Source organism: Podarcis muralis, chromosome 17 (genome assembly GCF_964188315.1).
Source record: "Podarcis muralis chromosome 17, rPodMur119.hap1.1, whole genome shotgun sequence".
Taxonomy (NCBI): domain Eukaryota; kingdom Metazoa; phylum Chordata; class Lepidosauria; order Squamata; family Lacertidae; genus Podarcis; species Podarcis muralis.
In genome coordinates this window covers 2,890,533-2,912,970 of record NC_135671.1, presented here as the reverse complement: position 1 = coordinate 2,912,970, position 22,438 = coordinate 2,890,533, and the positions used below count along the sequence as shown (strand labels likewise).

General features: G+C 43.1%; 1 protein-coding gene and 1 pseudogene across 3 annotated transcripts in view; one reads left to right on the top strand and one right to left on the bottom strand.

Annotated features, from left to right (window-relative positions):
* The first annotated feature begins 796 nt into the window (after positions 1–796).
* MAN1A2 (mannosidase alpha class 1A member 2) overlaps positions 797–22,438 on the top strand; it is a 38,041-nt gene continuing 16,399 nt past the window's right edge. For 2 of the 3 annotated variants that reach the window (XM_028711346.2, XM_028711344.2), the window contains exons 1-4: positions 797–1,529; positions 9,922–10,177; positions 12,064–12,160; positions 19,408–19,526. In XM_028711346.2, the coding sequence (XP_028567179.1) occupies positions 1,210–1,529; positions 9,922–10,177; positions 12,064–12,160; positions 19,408–19,526 (792 nt within the window). In that variant the 5' untranslated portion in view covers positions 797–1,209. The remainder of the gene's footprint in view (positions 1,530–9,921; positions 10,178–12,063; positions 12,161–19,407; positions 19,527–22,438) is intronic. The other variant, XM_028711343.2, reaches the window with a different exon arrangement.
* On the bottom strand, positions 13,796–15,532 carry LOC144325966 (signal peptide peptidase-like 2B pseudogene; annotated as a pseudogene).

Below are 22,438 nucleotides of genomic sequence, written 5' to 3'. Positions count from 1 at the left end.
GAGCGCTTTGAAAAATAAATAAATGATGCCCAAGAAAGATATTAAATTATTTTTGTATGCCACAACTGCTGCTTGTATTTGTTAGCTAAAAAGTGGAAAACCCAAGAATTACCAACGATAGAAGAATGGCAGATGAAGATGATGGAATTTTTTCGGAGCTAGCCGACTTAACCGGAAGAGTCCACGACCAGAAGGAGGAGGAGTACCAGGAGGATTGGATTAAATTTAATGATTACTTAGTTAAATATGTTAAGTTAAAATAAAATAACTGAAAACAGCTTGCAGATACTTAATTGGCTTAAGATTTTATTTACGTTAAGTGATGAATTAATATGTTTAATTTCATAATGTGAAGATCTAAGGATGTTAATGTTTAAGTTAAATTCTATAAGAGCTGTGATTTGGAAAACCGTTAAAAGGACATACAATGAAATTCAACCAAGGGGAAGCGAGGGAGTCACTTAACAACAAGTGTAATTTTCAATAAGGCTATGGTTTATGTTTGTTTGTTTATAATGTTGTGAAAACCAACAAAAAAATTTTTGGGAAAAGAAAGAAAGAAAAAGAAATGAAAGAGACCCGGAATAACTTCCGTTGCCGCTGCCAGCCCTTCTCTAGCCTTAACCAGCTCTATGAAACAGAAAACGAGAGGGAAGCGGAGGGCGTCCTCTTCCGCTCCGGGAGAGCCACGCATGCGCGCGAGGGGGGCCTGCTTCTCTCTCTCTCTGCCTCAGGATTCCGGAGTCGGTTCCTTGAGAGACGTTTGTGGGAAGGAAGGAGGAGACGCGGGGAGCGAGTGGCGCCACACGGCGGGCCCGGCCCCTCCGAGGCTCCTGGGGCTCCGCCGCCGAGCGGCTGAGGGAAGGGAGGCCGGCTCTGAGGGGAAGGCGGGCGGGCGGCGCTGAGGAGGCCCGGCATGCGGTGAGCCCCCCTCAGGCTTCGCGCTCCGGACCCCGCCGCCGCCCCCGGGATGAGCGCGGCCGCTCCGCCTCAGGCCGCCGGGGCGCGGGGGCCTCCCTGCGGGGAGGGAGCCGCTGCCGTCGGGACGGCTTCCCTGCGCGGAGCGGCGCGCCGGCCCTCCTGAGGGAGGAGGCGGAGGAGGAGGAGGAGGAGGCCTGCTAGCTGCTCCGCCGACCGGAGATTGAACCGCCGTCCCCCGCCGCCGCCGCCTCGTCTCGCTTCGCCCTCGCCCTCCCCGCCGCCTTCGCGATGACGACCCCGGCGCTGCTTCCGCTCTCGGGCCGCCGCATCCCGCCTCGCAACCTGGGCCCGTCGTCGTCGTCGTCGTTCCCGCACCACAGGGCCACCTTGAGGCTCTCGGAGAAGTTCATCCTCCTGCTGATCCTCAGTGCCTTCATCACGCTCTGCTTCGGGGCCTTCTTCTTCCTGCCGGACTCCTCCAAGCACAAGCGCTTCGACCTGGGCCTGGAGGACGTGCTCATCCCCCACGTGGACGCCGGCGAGGGGGGCAAGAACGCCGGGGGAGGGTACCTGGTCCACGGGCAGGGCCGCGACCAGCACAGGCACAGGTAGGCCCTCAGGCCAGTGCTGCTGCTGCTATTATTATTATTGTTATTATTATTATTAGTGGAATGGGGTTGGGCAGTCCAAGGGTCTCAAACTCAGTGATTTAGGGGCTTCCCCTGCACGCAAAGCCAAGCTCTGGTGGATTGCAAAGACAATACCAATACAGTGGTACCTCAGGTTACATATGCTTCAGGTTACAGACTCCGCTAACCCAGAAATAGTACCTCGGGTTAAGGACTTTGCTTCAAGATGAGAAGCAAAGGTTAAGAACAGTTTCAGGGTAAGAACGGACCTCCGGAACGAATTAAGTACTTAACCCAAGGTACCACTGTATTATTATTGGTGGGATGGGGTTGGGTAGTCCATGGGTTTCAAACCCAGTGATTTAGGGGCTTCCCCTGCACGCAAAGCCAGGCTCTGGTGGATTGCACAGACAATACCAATACAGTGGTACCTCAGGTTACATATGCTTCAGGTTACAGACTCCGCTAACCCAGAAATATTACCTCGGGTTAAGAACTTTGCTTCAGGATGAGAACAGAAATCGTGCTCCAGCGGCACGGCAGCAGCGGGAGGCCCCATTAGCTAAAGTGGTCTTCAGGTTAAGAACAGTTTCAGGTTAAGAACGGACCTCCGGAACGAATTAAGTACTTAACCCGAGGAACCACTGTATTATTATTTGTGGGATGGGGTTGGGTAGTCCATGGGTTTCAAACCCAGTGATTTAGGGGCTTCCCCTGCATGCAAAGCCAAGCTCTGGTGGATTGCACAGACAATACCAATAGTGGGTTCAGTGGCCAAGGTGGTTTCTTCATGGTGGGCTATATAGAGAGGAATGAGGGCAGGTGGGGCTTGTCAACCTGGGAAGGTATCCCATCAAGGAGAAGGAAAACACTGATCCTAAACTTCTGTTGCCTTGTGGGATACTTTTGGGGAGAAGAAAAGGCTATGGAGTAAGCCCTTCACAAATCTGGAGTGGCAACCCTAAGACTGTTGGGTGGCACTTTGTATGCCTTCTTCCAGCAACTCCTGCAGACAAGCTGGTGCTAAATGTATTGCTCTGCTTCCCTTTGGACCACATCAGTGAGGCTGAGAGGGAGGTCTTGTCCTCTGGACAGCTCAGGACCTCCATACACACTGCCTAGGCTTGCAGCCTGGGGAGGACATGTCAGTGCTAATGCAGCGATTTGACTTCAGCCTTGGAGGTGCACTCCATTGTGTCTCGAAACAGACAGATGCTGACAACAAGAGGTGGAGTGTTGTATACAGGAATAGGTTTCAGGCCTGGCTTAATGTGGTGTGCTGCCTTGGTGAAGAATCACTGTGTGCTGTCAGGTTACGTTCACATCACAGGTGTCCAGAAAGAGGAGTTGTCAAGACCTGATTTGCCAGTGCACCTTACTGTATTTAAATCCTGCCTTTCCTTCAAGGAGCTCAAGGTGGTATGCATATTTCTCCTCCCACTACCCATTTAATCCCCGCAACAACCCTGTGAGGAGTGTTAGGCTGAGAGGCAGTGACTGGCCCAGGGTCACCCAGTGAGAGCTTCATGACCAAGCGGGGGATTCGAACCCTGGTCCGTCAGTACTCTTAACTGCTGCTTCACACTGGCTCTTGTTTGCTTTTTCCCTCCCCGTCCCTGCTAGCAGTGGCTGTCCCCATGGAAAGCAACCCTAGATTTTAGACTAATGAAAGCCAGTTGTGTATCTGTCTCCTGCCATTTTGAAGTGGGGCAGTGGGAAGTTAAATGGCCTTTCCTTCTGGGGCAAGTCTTTGGAGCTGTTAGGAGTGGAATGAGTGAATACTTTAGATCAGAGGCTGGGAACCTCTTTCAGCTGCATTCACGTCTTGGCAACCTTCAGGGGACCACATGCCAGTGGTGGGTAAGACCAGAGGCAAAAGTGAGCTATTTTCTGCATGCACTTGTATACTCTTCTCTGTCCTCCACTAAGGATCCAAAAGGCATTACAGTGGTACCTCAGGTTACAGACGCTTCAGGTTACAGACTCCGCTAACCCAGAAATAGTACCTCGGGTTAAGAACGTTGCTTCAGGATGAGAACAGAAATCGTGCAGCGGCGGCGTGGCAGCAGCAGGAGGCCCCATTAGCTAAAGTGGTGCTTCAGGTTAAGAATGGACCTCTGGAACGAATTAAGTACTTAACCCGAGGTACCACTGTATCAGAATACAAGGACACATTCCAGCTAGGCAAAAACACTCAGAGGGTACAAAGACAGGTCAGTGAGGGGTGTGGCCTAGGGAATGTTCTAGGGGGCCAGATAGAGGGTCTGGAGGGCCTCCTATGGACCCTGGGTTCCTCACCCATGTTTTAGGTGGTGCTGGTGACTGATCTACCGCCTACCCTTATTAGATGTAGGCACAGCAGGAACTGCCACAGACTGAAAAACATCCTTACATCTTTATTGTGTCTGATAACCTGAAGAGCTATGTAACAACTTGGGAGAAAAGAGCATATATAAGTCCTCACAGCAGGAACCTGTGCCACAAACCCTGGCATTATATAAACTTTAGAATATCCTCCATATGCACTCATACCCAGCTATGAGTAGAGTTGTTGTGTCATACAATGCTCTTAGCAAATGTTACAGAAAAGATTAATTAAAGGAGTGCCTTTTCAGTACCCATTTTGTATGGAACAGGATAAAAGAGGGGCAGCACCAAAAGAACAGAGTACAGTACAAAGAGTCTGCGCTGGGAGAAAAAAAAATGAATTACACTGGGAGTTCAGTAATAAAATTACTATTTTTGAACCTTATTTTATGGCTTTATGGGGCAAGCCTAATGATGTCTATTCAGAAATAAGTCTAGGTGAATTCAGTATGGAATACAAGAAGCAAAGGTATAGAATGAAATCATTTTACTACTGAAGAATAACATTAAGGTAGTAGCAAACATAATTAGAAAAACTACTGGCAGGATCTTCAGTTATTTTAAATAATTTTACCCCACTTTTACCTTGCTGCAGCTTACAGCAAAAAATAAAAACCAAATTCATCAACATTATAACTTAACACGATGAACCTAACCCCCCCCCCCCAAATCACCTGAACTCACAGTCAATTCCTAGTCTCCAAAGGCCAGAACAGACAGATGGATCCTGTGATGTGGTACAGTTTTCTGTGTAGTATAAAATGTTGGGAAATGATATTTGCTCTTTTCAGAAAACCATTGAGGTTATAGCCATAGAATTTTGTATGTTGTGTTTTACACTTTGCTCTTTCATTGGCTGCATTTTTTAAAGAAAACACACTGGATTGATTTGAACTTGACACATATTGACTTGTGTCTCATGCTGTTCTTTCATTCTTCCCTTCTTCATGCACCACAACTGAATAATTCCTGGGTTCATTCCTGCTCCTGAACTTGGAAATTGGGGTTATCAAACAGGGCTTGGTAGCCAAGTTTTTGTTTTTATTAGCCAGCTATGAAGCATATACTACTGTCAACAAATATACTAACTGATGAAATTACATAACACTCTATGTAGGCTGAAAACATTTTTTTTGTTTGAACCTATTGACAGGTTTTTCGAACCCTTTCAAAAAGGGTTTTATATAACTATTTCTAATAGGACTATAAAATGTAGAGGCAACATGGCATTTTGCCAATAAGATGCTTATTTTGATTTTCTAAGAAATTTTATAACAAAAATGAAGGAAGAATTATCAGAGAGTTGGGGCATCTTAAAGATTAAAGTTGTTTGTGACATGAGTTTTCATAGGCTAACACCTGCTTCTCAGTTTTTTCCAAGCTTTTGCATAGGTTCAATCTGTAAAAAACGTTAACCATTTTTTAAACCAAGGCTTATCTTCAGCCAGTTCAAATGCAATCTTTAGTTCTGAGCAAAAAAAATAATTTTACAAAGAAGTATCTAAATGGCTAGTCTGAAGTAGCAACCCTATCTAAGAAGAAAAGAGTAGTATCCAGTTTCTGCTTGCTTCTTTTCCTTACTCTTACTCTGTTTTATTTTTAGTATTTATCCCCTTGCAGTTCATTCAAGAAAAACTCTGACTGCAAAAATGTTACCGTCTGAAAGAAAAAATCAAGCTCCATCTTCCAGCCCCCCAGCATTGTTTTTAAAATCCCTACTTGCTCTGATTAATTAACATAGGTAAAATGCACAATAGTAAAACCAAAATGCTTTACTAAACCTAGTTACAGGCAGCAATCATTTTGCACATGTCTGATTGACACACAACCACTGACACTTACGCTGCTTTCAGCCCCAGAAGGGGGCGGGGGCAGAATGGGTTTATGCACGACTGCTGACACCCACAATGAGTTGCCTGCATTATCTTGCAACTACCTCATACATTCTCCAAAACAGGAAGCATTTAGCTATAACTACCCTGATGAGTGGATTTGTCAAAGCCTTTTATCACCTTTGGAACAAACCAGGAACTGGAACAATTGGAAGTTGGTGTTTCCCAGTTTCAGGCATGTTGGGAAACTGGTTAATTGATTTACTTAGGCAGTCTTTGGTTGTGCATGGAGAAGGAGCGGGAAAAGGTTCAGTAAGGGCAGGGTGTCTGGGTGCAAGGTTTGCGTTTATTTTAGCTTAATAAATGTGAGATACTATATTGTGGCTGAACTGGGGTGTTCACAACTTCTGCAATTTATTGTGGAGTAAGTACCCCACTACTGGACACTTCTCATGAGCTAGCATTCATAAATGGACAAGGAAGAGTATTGACCTGCACTCTTATTTAAAGAGGAGTGCATATTTCCGCCTGGGTGGTGTGGTTTTTTTGGGTTGTTTTGGTTTTTTTTGCTTTGCCCTCTGAATGAAAGCAGGATTAAAGTATTCAACATTCAAAACTTCTAAAGTTCCTCTTTATTAATGTCCTATTGTAATGCTTCAGATCAGTCGATCAGAAAATTCCATGACACAGTTGAAACAATAGAAGATTGTATGTTAATATGAATTAAAGTGGTACCGCTGGAAGTTTATAAAAATATAGTTGTCAAGGATTGGAGTTGTAGCATGACTTGAAACCAGTCGATGGACAGAGGGAAATCAGTTCAGAATTCTTCCCTCAACTCCTTTTCTAGCCACTGTCTTTCCAGGTTCTGCACAGCCATTTGGGTTGAACAACCAGGGACCCCTTTTGCTCTAGGAATGCAGACTTAACCTTCTCGCATTAAAAATGGGAGTAGTTTGGCAGTAACAATAGTTTGAACCAATTATGCTTCAGTGCCATTGTTGGAATGTCTTAGACCAGGGATGTCCAACTCCCAATAGCCTGTGATCTACTCACGGTGTAAAAAAACTGGCAGTGATCTACCCATTGTCGTTGGATGGATCAAAGTTGTTGAGCTTTTTGTGGGGAGCCAAGGTGGTTGAGCTTTTTTTTAGGGAGCAAATGAATGAATGGAACTGAATATCTGAATGAATGGAACTGATCAGCATTTCTCAACCTGTGGGTCCCCAGATGTTGTTGAACTACAACTCCCATCACCCCTAGCCAGCAAGGCCAGAGCGCAGGGGTGATGGGAGCTGTAGTCCAACAACATCTGGGGGCCCACAGGTTGAGAACCGCTGAATGGAACTGAATGAGCATTGCAATATACACAGAACATAATTAAAAGTTGATTATATAAAACACAATTGAGGGTCTTGAATCCCCAGTCCGATAGTGGAACTTAATCTGATGGCCCATGTAGTGGTTTGGAGTTACTCGTGCGTAAACCGACCCCGTTTGGGTGCTTGGTTGCCTGGTTAAACCCTTTGGACTGCACAGCCCATCTCCGCTTGACTGCCTCAGTCACTGGCAGAATCTGTCTGTGGGCGGTTCTTAAACCTCTGCCAGCATAAAAGCTGTTTGACGCCTAATCGTCTCCGCCTCTCATTGCGTGGGAGTCTCCTGCGCAGGGTGGGCGTGGGTAGCGGAGTGCCTGGGCTCTCTTCACTGACTTCCAGGGAAGAATCCCGGAGCCCTTCCACCTCCTCTTCCCATTGCTCTCCTGGACTCTTGGTGTCACGCGTATTTCCTTCCCCTTCCACCAAGCTGAGTCTCCCCCTTGTGCTAGGACCTTCACCTGCAGAATATGAGACCCTCTCCTTCTCCCGTGTCTCTGATGTCAGTTCCCTGACAGCCCACTTTTTTTTGCTAGGAAGCAAAAGTTGCTGAGCTTTTTTTGGGCGGGGGGAGTAGATCACTGAGGGGCCAGAGATCTACCAGGAACACCCCACGATCTACCAGTAGATCAGGATCTACCTGTTGGATGTGCCTGCCTTAGACTTAGGAAGTGGGAAGAAACTACTTCCCACCCCCTTTCTTCGACCTTCTAACAATGGTGCTGCACTAGGAGGAAAAATGACCCTTTCCCAAAAAGAGGCTTTGTTTCTCCTTTCCTGGAACTGGAGGAGACCCTCCTACACTCTTGCAAGGGTAGACAGCAACAGTTGTTTCCCTGCCCCCCCCCCCATGCTGGGGTAGAGGGAGATACTTCTACTGCAGCGCTGCCCTACAGAGTAAAAATCCTACTGACTGAGCATGTCTGCCTGCTCCTGGGCCTGCCCCTCTACTGTGTGCGCATGTGTATTTGTATGCATATACACATAAGTGCAGGTTCCTGTGTGCCCCCCCTGCTGTGCTGTGTGTATCTGCATGTGAATTGGACTGGAAGGCTTGTCAAATCCTAAATGCGGCCTTCAAGACCCAAAGGATTACACACACACTCTTTCAGCCTACTGTGTTGAGTTATAGTATTGTTGTGATTCTCAAAAAGTGGGTTAAACTCACAGTAGGTTTCTGGTTTGCAGTGGGAGTTAGGCATAGTGTTATCCAAGTCTCAGGGGCATGGAGTTTAATGTCACAGGTGTTGCTATTCCTTCAAAGTTTAATGCCTATTGCTATTCATTGCAAATGGGGTGTTAACTGCTAATCTACTGTTGAGAAGACTTATTTGTCATTGTTGAAATGAACAGAAGTGACGGAATCTTAAATGATTTTGACTTTTTTCGCACTTAAAATAACTAGTAATATAATGTTAATATGTCAAGAGTGATATTTTCATTTTCACAGCACATGTTTTGTGACCTTTTCAATAGGATTGAGTAGTTCTAAAGCTTGTGGGATAAGCAGGAAGCAGAGATCCATCATGCCAAGCTTCTGATGAGTTTTAAATCCTTTTTAAATCAGGTTTATCAGGGGACTCTTGGGCTGCAATCCTAAATATGGTTACTTAGCAGTAAGTCCCATTGAACATAGTGGGGCTTACTTCTGAGTAGACATGCATAGAATTGTGCAGTTCTCTGAAATGCCTGTGCCAGTTTCTGATCACAGATGTGGGTCTTCCTTATCTTTTTGATTGCTGTTGCATTACCCTATTTGTGCCAAAACTTGTTGTGTAATTACTTCCTGCAGTAATAAGGTGAAAACTGTAAATTGCTGGTGATATTTGTTCATTATTGCTGCAGCTTTCTAAATTAGATGCACATGGATTTCCTTCTTTGAATGTAGAGTTGAGGGCATGAAGTGCATTTGCATCCAGATGCAGATATGCCTACTCACATTGTGTTTCTGTCAATGGTAGGCATATATATATCTGGCCAAGTCTTAATTGGGGCCCGAGAGTTTTGCTGCAGAATCCTTTCAACAAGGTTGGAAACCTCTTTTCAAAAACCATACCTTTAATAATTTGGTTTGCAACAAAAGTTAATCGAAGGACTTCATATGCAGCGTTCTTGGGATAATGTTGATTGCTGCGCTAGTTGCCTTGCCATTTAGGGCCTCCTCATTTGCTCTATTCAAATTAGGGGTTGGCTGGGAGCACATTTGCAAACCAGAGAAACAGTTGTGGGCACAGCAACACACACAGCACACTCAAGCACACAACGCCACCTATTTTGTTGACAAAAATAGTATGCTTAACTTCAGTAGGGGAGAGGACCCTGTAGACTGCAAGCATGTGTGTGCCTACGGGAACCATGTTAGCGACCGATGTTCTAAACCTTATCAGAGCTTCAGTTTTCTTTGGGGCTGGTTGATACATGCATGGTGTGTGAATGCACTTTAACAGATAAAGCCTACTATAGATAGCACTTTCATGTAGCCTCACATCAGTAACAGTGTTTTTCAATGAAATCTGTTCATTCGGCTGCAAGTGATGGCAAATGAAATGTAATTCTTGCATATGTGAAAAGTCCCATTTAATCATTAGAATTTCTGAAATGCTCTAACGTCAACCATTTCTTACAACATATAGTGGTCTTCTAATACTAATAGATGTATCATTTGTATATATTTGGCAGAACGTCTTCAGTTACAGTTGAAATAAGAAATAGATGATGGTTGTATAACAGATTGGCTCTAACGGTTGGCCCTGAGCTCTAAAAACAGAGCTTAATGACTATTATTTGCTTATTTAGAGAAGAAGAGGAACGCTTGAGAAATAAAATTCGTGCAGATCATGAAAAAGCTTTGGAGGAAGCAAAAGAGAAACTGCAGAAGTCACGGGATGAGATCCAGGCTGAAATTCAAACTGAGAAGAACAAAATAGTAAAGGGTTTGAAGAACAAAAGCAGCAAGCCCTTGCCGCCGGTCCCGGTACCAAATCTTGTAGGGATAAACAGTGGAGATCCAGTGGATCCAGACATCCGAGAAAAAAGGGACAAAATTAAAGAGGTAATGGCTTGCGTCATCTTATCATTACCTAGCTGTAGTTCGTGATGCTAGTATTATTTCTGTGAATAGAAACCATACTGTTTGTGATAGTCATAGAAGTTAATTTCATGTGGGAATTGGCTTAATATATTCTGCTTCATAATCTGGGCTTATTTTCTGGGCTGCTTTGGGAGGAAGTTCATCACTCTGACCCCTATAGAACATTTTCTGCCTCTGGAGGAGGCTAATAAGAAACTCATGAGATAGAATCTGGAACAGGACCTCATGAGGAAATCTTAAGTGCCATGATGAGGTGGCGGTTGCTTTTTGGAGGCATAATAAGCACGTAAGGCAATTATTATACGCAGATCTTTTGTGTCTTTTTCTTTTATTGTAACCTGACATTTTTCTCTAATCTCTTGCCCTGGAGCTCCCTTTCTGGGGTAGAGTGAATATTACTGACAGTATTTTTTAAATGTTGCATTAAAATGTGTTAAGCTATGCTAATGAAATTTCTACCTTAAATTTCCTCTTTGACAGAGGAAACATGCATTAATGCCCACAGTTCTTTCAACAGCTTGCTGTTTTTCCCCAGTCATACTTTTTCTTCTGTGCATTTGCTCCTATACCACCATAGTCATGAAATTCAACAGAGGTCTCTAGGCTTTCTGGGTCTGTGAACCAATTTGGATGTTTTTAAAGTGTCGTGTACATGACCATAAAATGGCTGTAGTGGGTAGGGGTGTGTGGGTAGGGGATTGCTGCTGTGGGGGTATGGCTAATCACAAAACATTGGGAGTGTCCCATGTGTGTCTGCCTATGTGAAAACACAGACTCAAGACACATTCACACCACTCAACTGTTTCTCCCCATTTGAGTCAATGGAGCAGTTCCTCCATTGGCTTGCGAAAATGGCAGAGAGGGGAAGCCTTCAGGAATACAGTGTTCTGCCTTATGCAAATCAATGGAGACACTGCTGCTTTGACTCACAGAGGCAGCAGGAAGCATTGAGAGGCAGGTGGCTGGCTGGCTGGTGATTAGGGATACCAGGCATACAATTTCATTTTGTGAATATGTTGCTTTGTTCAAATTTGAGTCAGAGTCAGAGAGAAAATGCTATGCTACTTTGAGAAATAATGAGAGGCAAATTAGGAATATGTGTTTTGAAAAAAGGTAATAAAAGAAAGAAATTGGAACCATATTTAGAAATGCATTTCAGCAGTGATTCTCATGAATGTGTTGGCCTTTGCAAGTTGATTAGCTTCTTCTACTTAACCTGTTTGATTTATTGGCAGGGGATGCAGGGTTGCAATAGATTGGCAGTTCAAATCTGCATGATGGGGTGAGCTCCCATTGCTTTGTCTCATCTCCTGCCAACCTAGCAGTTTGAAAGCATACCAGCACAAGTAGGTAAATAGGTTCCGCTGCAGCGGGAAGGTAAATGGCATTTCTGTGCACTCTGGCTTCTGTCAGTGTTCCATTGCGCCAAAAGCAGTTTAGTCATGTTGGTCACATGACCCGGAAAAGCTGCCTGCGGACAAACGCTGGCTCCCTCAGCCTGAAAGCGGAGATAAGCGCTACACCCCATAGTCAAATTCGTCTGGACTTAATCGTCCATGGGTCCTTTACTTTTTTAAACCTTTACCTTCTGATTTATTGGATTAGCTTCCTCTTACATTAATCACTGCTAGTCTTCCATCCCTTTACAGAAGCAGTTGCTTACTTTGACAGCACAGAATATTTTGCAAGACTTGAATTTGAAACGTTTTCAGATATATTTCAGTTGAAATTACAGTTGTACTCTGTTGCTTACCTTTGTTTATATATAGAGAGAATCTGTGTCTGAAACAAATATTTTAGTTGAATGGTTAATTTGTGTAAATTTTTATTTGTTTTCCATTCCTTAGATGATGAAACATGCCTGGGATAACTACCGGCAATATGGATGGGGACATAATGAACTGAAACCCATTGCTAGGAAAGGACATTCCACCAACATATTTGGTAAGTTGTCGTTCTAAAAAACTCATTTTGAAAATTCCACATAACATACCTTGCTTATCCTGTTGTGTCATTGGAATTTGATAAAGTTAGCGAAAGAGAACTGTTAACCCACTTAAGAGATTGCATGTGTAATCCTGTAGATAACCACTCAAGAATAGCAATTACAATTAAATGCAATCCTGCTTTATTCTTGAATTTTATTGTGCAAATGCATGTCTGACTTCTTATGATAATGAATGTTCTAAATTTTCTGCTAGTCATTGCAAACACAAAATTTGTACAACAGGTTTTTTTTGTATAACACAGACTTTTGTAGTTCTGATAGTTGGCTCTTTGAATTAACATTCTGCAAACAAATCTGTTTCAAGGGTACATTTGATGAAATGCACTCAGATTTTTGTGTGGCAAGCTGCTGTGTGTGCATGTGCTATGCCACTATACATATTTATGTATGAAGTCCTGCTGGGGCATTCGTGTGTATGAGAGAGAGGGAAGAGCTGGCATGATGACTTCACTTGATCTTCAGTCTTTTCCCTTGCTTACTTCATCTAGAGACCTGTTCTGCACAACTTTTGAGATCTCTTCCATGTTGCCTGGATTTGCAGCTTGATAGCAATGGTAGACTACATAGGCTTCTTAAACTATTGGACAAACTCTGAAGATAATAAAAACAGGGATACTCTGGGCATGATAATAAAAAGCCTATTGTGCAGGGTTGACATGTAGAATATATATATAAAGTTCTTTAAATGCCTTAAATGCATATGCTAAGATTTCTGCAGTCGCAATGCAGTTAAAAATTCTACCTCTCTGTTCCCACTATGCCTGCAAGAGGAGAGGACTTAAGTCACTCAGTGAGGTTCTTTTTCAAAAACAGGGACATACTAGGACCAAAAATCCTTCAGTTTAAGAGAAAAGTTAAGATGTTTACTTACCTTATTCATCAAAAAAACAGAAATAATAAAGGGTCCTACCTCAAGCTCTGTGCCATATAACCAACAAGTACAGCCTACAGTTTGGCATATTCTACAGTGGTACCTCGGGTTAAGAACTTAATTTGTACTGGAGGTCCGTTCTTAACCTGAAACTGTTCTTAACCTGAAGCACCACTTTAGCTAATGGGGCCTCCCGCTGCCACTGCACTGCCACCGCACGATTTCTGCTCCCATCCTGAAGCAAAGTTCTTAACCCGGGGTACTATTTCTGGGTTAGCGGAGTCTGTAACCTGAAGCGTCTGTAACCTGAAGCGTCTGTAACCCGAGGTACCACTGTACTCACTTACAAAAGTCTCCATATACCTGTGTTTTTCCTTGGGCTTTCACCCTCCATCCTCTTCCTCTGTAAGTTGGGAGAATGCTATGGGGGCAATGACTAGATAGTTGCACATCTTGGGTTCTGTTTCTTGGTCACGTTAGGGCATGACAGGGTTAAGATGGATAGATGAGAACAGTGCATTTTAATTTATTGAATTTCACAGCAAGAGTGACAGAGTAGCTTTATTTCCAAATGTGGTTTAATGGACCTGTATTTCTTCAACCTGAAGTGCCCTGTTTGTTTCAGAAAATGTTCCAGTGGCATATATATGTGGGGTGTTTTCCTCTCCCCTTTCCTCACAGAATGTGGTCTCTGTGCTTCTCAAGCCTCTTTGTTTTCGTGGCCCTCATGTGGAGCATCTTCTTCTCTCTGACTTAGAATGCAGTTAGTCATCTCATCTCTCAGTGTGTCCAGGTCAGATAACTCTTCTGTGGATATGCTGGAACTAGTCATATCTTCCTTGAGGAATGTGATGTTGGAGATTTGTTTTCCTTCTTGTTGACAGAGTTTTCCCTCTGAATGTTGTAATGTATCTGGGTGCTTGATGTCTTTTTGTGAAGAAGGTTGAGACAGGTCTTCTGCAGAGACAACACCTGTCCAAAAAAGGATGAACTCTTTGCGAGAAGCAGCAACAGCCATAGTAGTAGTGAGTATACAGGGCACCAGGTATAGGAGAGTTGACTGACTTGTCTGTAAGAATGTTGCTACAACAAAGGTCACCATAAGACCATAGCTATAAGCTAGAGTAGAAGCTAGAAAATAGACCCCTGAGGAGTTAACCTGAGCATCAAATCTGTGGCAGTAGGCTACCAGGAAACCAGGAAGTATAATATCTCCAAGGCCTATAGCAGTAAAAGAACTGTCATCAAAAATGGATGTTGAGGGTAATATTGGTACTTTCAACAGAAAGGGGATCTCTTCAGAGTCTGGTGTCCCATAAGCTGTCACATCCGTGATGCTTTTTCCAGCTTTGGTTAGGAAAGGAGTGACGAACAGACAGAGTACGTCATAAAACAAATGAGCGAACAGAAACAAGCTACAGTTCTTTAAGGTGGGCATGTGAACTGTTCTCAGAATGTAAATGCCAATAGAGATTCCTAGAACATCTTGCAAAACCCAGCTCCACTCATTCTCATTTCTGAAGATGACCCAAAGTGCACTGATGGCTATACACAGGACAGTTAGAAGCAATGTTCTGATCTCTAGACCTTTGTGAAAAAATGGGAGATGGATTACACGTTTTCCAAATGGAAGCTTGCTTACAAATGGAGCTAAGCAACCATGCAGACTGAAAGATGCGTATAGACAGAAAATGCCAATCATTGCATGTACCAGGTAATCATAGAAATAGTAAAGAGCAAGTAGCATGAAGGTGGCCATTACTGTACAAGTACATATGAAGTAGGCATTGGTGTCAATTGTTATCTCACCAAAATCATCGTCTTCTGTTTGGAATCGGCTTTCAATATATTGTTGCTTTCTTCTCTCTGTTCTGCCTGCCCAGTAGCTTCCTATGGTGACTATGAACATTGACATCAGATAAATGACCCCAGTTTTGTGTAGCAAGTCCCTGATCAAGTTCTTAAACAATAAATAGAGAATGTCCACATCTTGGAGAAGAATTCCTGAGATTGTGACCTCCTCACAGTGACCCCAGCTATATCTGGATCTCCGGTTTTTCACGAGATAGGGAGCATCTCCACCAAGAGTCAACAGCCCCTGGGTTTGGTTAATTTGATGGAGTCGGGCACTCTCAAAGAGATTGCAGTTGCCCTCCCTTACAGATGCAATTCTTGTGCTGAATCCACCACCACCATTGTCTTCCTCCCCAAAGAATGAAGGTGGGCAACACATGGATGAGTAACTGATGTTCTCAGTTCCGAGCGCAGGGTGAAGCCAGCGATTTTTGTTACCCTCTTGATGTGATTTCATCCACTGTGAAGGGAAGAGGAAGCAGTAATCTCCTCCTTTATCTGGGCTGATACGGATGACCCCAGGGTTCTGAGCAAGCACAGGTGGAATAAGGAGCAGGAACAAGCTGGCTAGAAACAGAAACATCCTTCTTGGCAGATTCGCTTAATCTTTACTAGGAACTGTAACCACACGCTGCTTCTTTCTCTTCTTGTAAAAGAGATTTTGTCCCTTTCCCCTCTTTAATTCAAAGCTTAGGCCCCTGGGACCCAAGCTCTGCTTGCTACATGGTAAGCTCTTCCTGACAGCCTTGCCCCCACATCATGGATATAGCCCCAACCTTGTTTGTTACATAATAAGCCCAGCTTCCTATCCATGGAGACAAACCCCACCCTTGTCTGCTGCATTGCATCTTCTCTAATAAGTTTTTGTTTCTTGCTTTTGCACAACAAGTTTATCAGTAAGGCTGTTTGTCACAAATTGAGCCTAATTTTCTCTTCAACCATAGATACGGATCCAGAATTACAAACTGGAAATCAAATTTTATTACTGCTTTTATGATTTAATAGCTTAATCTGGTGACTGTCAGAAGAAGGTGTGATGTGAACATTTTAGTTCATAAAGATGACTGTCCTCTAAAAATTTGAAGTATAGGAGATAGTCATTACAGGCTGCATAGCTACACAATAGGAATCAAGAGAAACTAGGGACTCTTTATGTTAGCAAAGGTGGACATTAATTTTAGGTTGTGTGCTAGGTAAAAAGTCAATACTGTAGAAGCCCAGTTGGGTAGAATCATAGAATTGTAGAGTTGGAAGGGATCCCAAGGGTCATCTAGTCCAACTCCCTGCAATGTGGGAATCTTTTGCCCAAGGTGAGGCTCAAACTCACAGACATGAGATTAAGAGTCCCATGCTCTACTGGTGGAAAGAATCTTCCCCACTTCAAGGATGTAAGATCCTCTAGCTCTAATTTAGGATCTCACAGCTGAATGGCTATATTTTCTAATTCAGACAAAAAGTAGAGGTAGCCATGTTGGCCCATAATAAAAAAATCCTAAATCTGTACTAGGGCAGTAGTTTTATTAGGCTAAATAGAATAACATAAAATAGTGTGCAAGCTTTTGGGTTCACCAGAACTCTTCATCAGACTAGATGGTAAACAGAACATCTGGTCACAATCTTCTACATAGTACACAATCTAAAATTAAATTTAGTCTCTGCTAATATAAATACTGCCTAGCTTTACTGTTTTCTGCCTACCAAGGTGCCTGTATATTTCACTTAGGGAACAGACCTGGTTAACGAGCATCTTTTGAGGTTCTGGAGATGGGGGGTCAGCCATTGTTTTTCTTCTTGTTAACAGTACGCCTTGGTGCTACCTGCATAGCACCTCAAGAGCCTCCTTTGATTGTATACTGCCTCCCTGGCATTACCCCCCACCACTGTCAACAATTCACTACTCAGTTGCCTGTGGTGATTAAGAATTGTCCCCTGGCAACCACTCAAGACTCCATTCTCCTATGAAGCCTTCCCCTCTAAGATTAGATTGGAAATAGGCAGTCCCACATGCCATGTAGTCTCCAGAATTTTAACTCAAGAGTCTCTCACTTCTGAAATGGGAAAAGGAATGGACCAGAATACTGCCCGTGAAATAATACATAGCCTTACGCTAAGGAGGGCTGCAATTCTGTAATCTGTACATTAGCCTTTCATTGACTGCCTTCGTATTTTGTTAAATTTTTTTTCCTCTTTGTCCTATTTCTACTTCCATGGTTTTTGTCAGTCAGTTTTTTCTACCTGGAATGGCCCCACCACACCCCAGTAACCCAAGCGGGGCGGGCTGTTAAATTACATTTGTATCCGTGTTGTAATGACAAAGTTAAATCACCAAGCTGTAATCACTACATCAGCAGGGGCTACACATTATGGCTGGGGAAGGCAGCTAAGCATTAATTTCGACTACACAGCTGTGTAGTCCTACCATGCTATTGAAACAGTATTATATGCATTGAAACAGTATTATATGCATTTGTCAACACAATTACTGTTAAGTTACTGTTAAGTTCACTTAGCTCAGTGGTGCTTACTTCTGAATAGAGATGTGCAGCACTGCACTTTCACTCTATATGCAGGTTGATGAAAACCTATTGTTTACTTTTAACTTGTGATTCCCACCCCCAGCTTTTTACATTTCCCCCCCTTTTCCAGTTTTTTTGGACACCTACCACCCTTATGTACATGGTAAATAAGCTCAAACAACATTTATGTTGCTTTTTTTTTTACTACAAACATTTAAATGAAAGAAAATATGGGTTTGTCCAATAATATGCCCATTTTAATTTTCTGCCTTAAGAAATTTTACTAACAGTTGAACGAAGAATGACCAGTTTTTGTTTGTTCGTTTTTTGCCTGTGGCACCTTGAAAGCTAAACCTTTTGGTAGCATGATCACAACTTATTTGACTTGGAGCAGTAGGCATGGAGTGCAAAGGGAAGGGCTGAATTTTGGCGCTGAATGTATGGAGGCTGCTGCTGCTAAGGCAAGGTTATGAGTGAACTTTAGCACTGAAACTTTTTAGTGCTGGCTGGCTGAGTGATAAGACTGGTTTTTATATACTGCTAGGGTTACCGTGAAGTTTTGGCTTGGGGTTGTAGAAGGGATTGTCACTTTCTACTCATCTGCCACTTGCTGAATTTCCCCTTGCAGATTTGCTTAGTATCAGGTGGCACTTCGGTCAGTCAGAAAAATAGAACCAGCTCTGCTTGACCAATCAGAAAAAGCTAAATATTCCTACCGGCTTCAAGAGAAACAGATGCATCCATGAAGAAGACTTGCTATGCAATTATGGGTGCCAGAAAGAGCAGAAAGTGGGGATAGAGAGGTTTCTGGGAGGTGGGGCACGGGAATGAGAGAGAAAGTGTGGGTGCCTTGGTTCTGTGAGCTTGTAGTTACCCATGAATAGCTGCCTGTCCTTACAGGCAGGCGAACTTTCCCAGGGAATTTCCCCTTCTACCTGCCAAGTGATTCTTCTGGTATCAGCCTGAGCACAGGAATTTCTTTGGCGACTCAAAGGAACAGAGATTCATATTATTTCATTAAAAAATATCAAAGTGGTTTACAACAAAAAATACATAAAAAAACAGTTTGGAAATGAAACAAAGCCACCTAAAAATAACGTAGCGGTTTCAACATGTATACTACGCAGAAGTATATCTGTTTGCAAATTGAAAAGCCAAAAGTATTGCAACAAGGATCTGTGAGTTTTCAGAGGAAATCTGTCAGTGAAGTCTATGGTTGAGAACAGTTGTTACATGGAATGTTTGGGTGTCATTTTTTTTTAAGGAAAAAAAAAAAAAGGAAAGTGGGTGGATGGATGGAGAGGGAATCGACGTTCTCAGGCCCCTAACAGCAGCTCATAGTGCCTTTAGCACTGTTCTCCAACCCAGTGTCCTCCAAATGTTAAGCAGTACAACTCCCATAATCTCTGACCATTGTCCATACCAATTGGGACTGACGTGAGTGGTAGTCCAAAAAAATCTGGAGTGCACCAGGTTGGGGAAGCCTGACCTGGAGGTAGGATTAGACCGGGGTAACATATTTGTTCAAGGATGTTTCAAGAAAATGGAAATTGAAAGAGGTACTCTTCCATTCTTCAACCTGCTCCTTGACACATTTCCCACCTTTTAGCAAAGGAGAGGCAGATGCAAATGTGATACAGAAATAACATTGAAGGAGTAATGTTCTTAAAGGCGTGACAATTCACTCTTCTTCTTTTTGTTGAAGTTGTTGTTTTTCCCACTTGTCCCACATTTTTTTTAAATCTTTATTCATGCATTCAACAAATATTTATATACTGCTTGATTGTAACTAGAACCCCTAACAATTTGTTTGATTCATACTTGGAGAAATTGATTTATTTATAAAGGATAGTTCCAGCTTACAAATAAATAATGGCTACACTGAAGAGGAAGATCATAAGTAAAACATTTAGTTATAATGGGAATTCTGGGTTTTCTGTAGGAAATTCACAGCTGGGTGCCACTATAGTAGATGCATTGGATACCCTCTACATTATGGGCCTTCACGATGAATTCAAAGAAGGGCAGGAGTGGATTGACAATCACCTTGATTTCAGTGTGGTAAGTTGAACTTATGTTGTCCGATTTCTTCCTATCTTGAGAAACATAGAATCATATAATTGTAGAGTTGGAAGGGCAAGAAACTTAATAGCTTGATCAAACTTCAAATACTATTCTTCTTTCTAAAATGAAGCCAGTAAAAGAGCTGATTAGTGTCTTTTGATGACTCACAAACACTGTGTGTAAATTTAAAAACAAAATGGAAGGACCTTTCAACCTTTCCTCACAGGACTTGGTCTCCAGGCTTATCTAAGACATGTTGCTTTAATTAGCTGTCCTCCTTCCCTCAAGGGGGAAAAGGAAATTCTGGATGTAATGGTGGATTTCTGTTCTTCACATGGTAGAAGCCCACCTCATGCTTTTCTTGTCTTTCTACATCCTTGGTGCCATACTTTCTTCACTGAAGCCTGCGGGAGACAGAAGTTTTTCTTCTTCCAAGTTAGGTTTCTTGGTCCCAAGCTTTTCCTAACAAAACAAAACTGAATTCTCTTGCTTTGATGCTTCTAGTTCTTTTGACTAATAGCAGAATAGCTTTTTCAGTTCCACACAGTGTCAGGAGCATGAGGGGAAAGGCCATTCTTCCTCTCTTTTAATAACAGAGAATGTGTTTTCCTGGTCCCAGAGGAGGGGCTTTCTCCCAGCCTAGCTGCCCTCCTTTCTTTTAGGAAGAGAAATTCAGTGTCTTCAAAGGAAATTTGGGACCTACAACACTGGCAATCACATTTCTATGAAAGAGAGAACATAGCAGGATGCTGGTTTGATGTTCAGCCCCCAAAAGAGACATAAGTAGCTTTTGTGGATGTAACCTCAGAGCCTCTCAAAAATTATAGAGAATTACTGTAGAACAGATGAGGTGCCTGTGGACTGGAGGTGGGCAAATTTTGTCCCTATCTTCTAAAAGGGGGAAAAGAGAAGACCTGGGTAACTACTGATGAGCTTGACATCAATACCAGTAAAGGTCCTGGAACAGATAATTAAACAGTCGTTTTGTGAGCACCTAGAAAAGGATGCTGTGATGACTAAGATGCAGCATGGGTTTCTCAGAAACAAGTCATACCAGATGAATCACCTTTTGTTTTTTGATACAGGTACAAGATTGGTAGATCAGGGGAATTATGGAAAGGTAGTGTATCTTGATTTCAGTAAGACTTTTGACAAAGTCCCCCATAACATTCTGGTAAAATGTGGACTGGACAAGGTGACTGTTAGGTGAATTTGTAGCTGGTTGACTGACCAAACCCATAGAGTGCTCACTAACAATTCCTCACTATCATAGAAAAAAGTGACAAGTGAGGTGGCACAGAGGTCTGTCCTGCGTCCAATGTTATTCAACACCTTTATGGATCAAGGGAATTTTCATCATATTTGCAGATGACACCAAAATGAGAGGGAATAATCAATGCTGGTCAAGACTGAGTTGGGATTCAAGATGACCTTAACAGATTGGGAAACATTGCCCACACTTACAAAACGAATTTCAGCAGGACAAAGGTGTAGCTGTAGACTTAGGCAGGAAGAACCAGCTGCACAAATATAAGGCTGGAGTACAGTGTCCAGTTCTGGGCACCACAATTTAAGGAGGATATTGCAAGCTGGAATGTGTGCAGAGGGAGGGTGACCAATGTGATGAAAAGACTGAAAACCAAGCCTTATAAGGAACAGTTGAGGAATTTGGGTATGTTTGGCCTGGTAAAGAGTGTTGTCAACATGGAAGATGGAGCAAGCTTGTTTTCTCATGCACCAGAGACTAGAGCCTGAACCAATGGATTCAAGTTACAAGAAAGGAGATTCTGACTAAAGATCAGAAATAACTTTCTGACAATAAAAGCTGTTCAATAGTGCAACAGATTCCCACGAGAGGTGGTGGACTCTCTTTACTTGGAGGTCTTTAAGCAAATGTTGGGTGGCCATCTGTCATGTATAGTTTCCTGCATGGCAACGGGTTGGACTAGAATGATGACCCTCAGGGTCCTTTCCAACTCTGGGGTTCTGTGTTTCTATGAAAGCTCATCAATCAGAAAGTGAATGACCAACTAGTTAGTTCCTTTATTTTTTTGATCTCTTGATTAAGAGACTGTGATTTTGAATACTTGGGGCATGGAAAACAAAGTAAGAAAGGATTTTGCTCACATCAGCTCTCTTGCATCTTGGCGGTTAAACTTTCCACAGAAAGTCAGATTTTATATCTTATGAAGAAGATTATATCCCTTGTATGCTAATGGAGAAGGGACGTGGGTGGCGCTGTGGGTAAAAGCCTCAACGCCTAGGGCTTGCCGATCGAAAGGTCGGCGGTTCGAATCCCCGCGGCGGGGTGCGCTCCCGTTGCTCGGTCCCAGCGCCTGCCAACCTAGCAGTTCGAAAGCACCCTCGGGTGCAAGTAGATAAATAGGGACCGCTTTCTAGCGGGAAGGTAAACGGTGTTTCCGTGTGCGGCTCTGGCTCGCCAGATGCAGCTTGTCACGCTGGCCACGTGACCCGGAAGTGTCTGCGGACAGCGCTGGCCCCCGGCCTCTTAAGTGAGATGGGCGCACAACCCTAGAGTCTGTCAAGACTGGCCCGTACGGGCAGGGGTACCTTTACCTTTACCTTTATGCTAATGGAAGATTTCAGTTAGCCATTGCTTTCAGGTTGTGAAATATTTCTAAAATGCAATTTGTTGTCTCTCCCTATAATAGATAGTTGGAGCTCTTGAAAGTTTTCCTGAATGGAGCTTTATGTTATGAATCCAACAAATTGTACAGATATGACCATAAGAGTTTTATCTCTTATGTGAGAAGGTCATTTTTCACCAAAATAAAAAAACACAATGGCACAGTTCATGACTCCTGTTCGCGTCCTCTTAACAATACCCCACTGTTCCTGCAACTTGCACACATCTCTTTTGCCACCTTGCTATTCTTACAAGAGGGTGT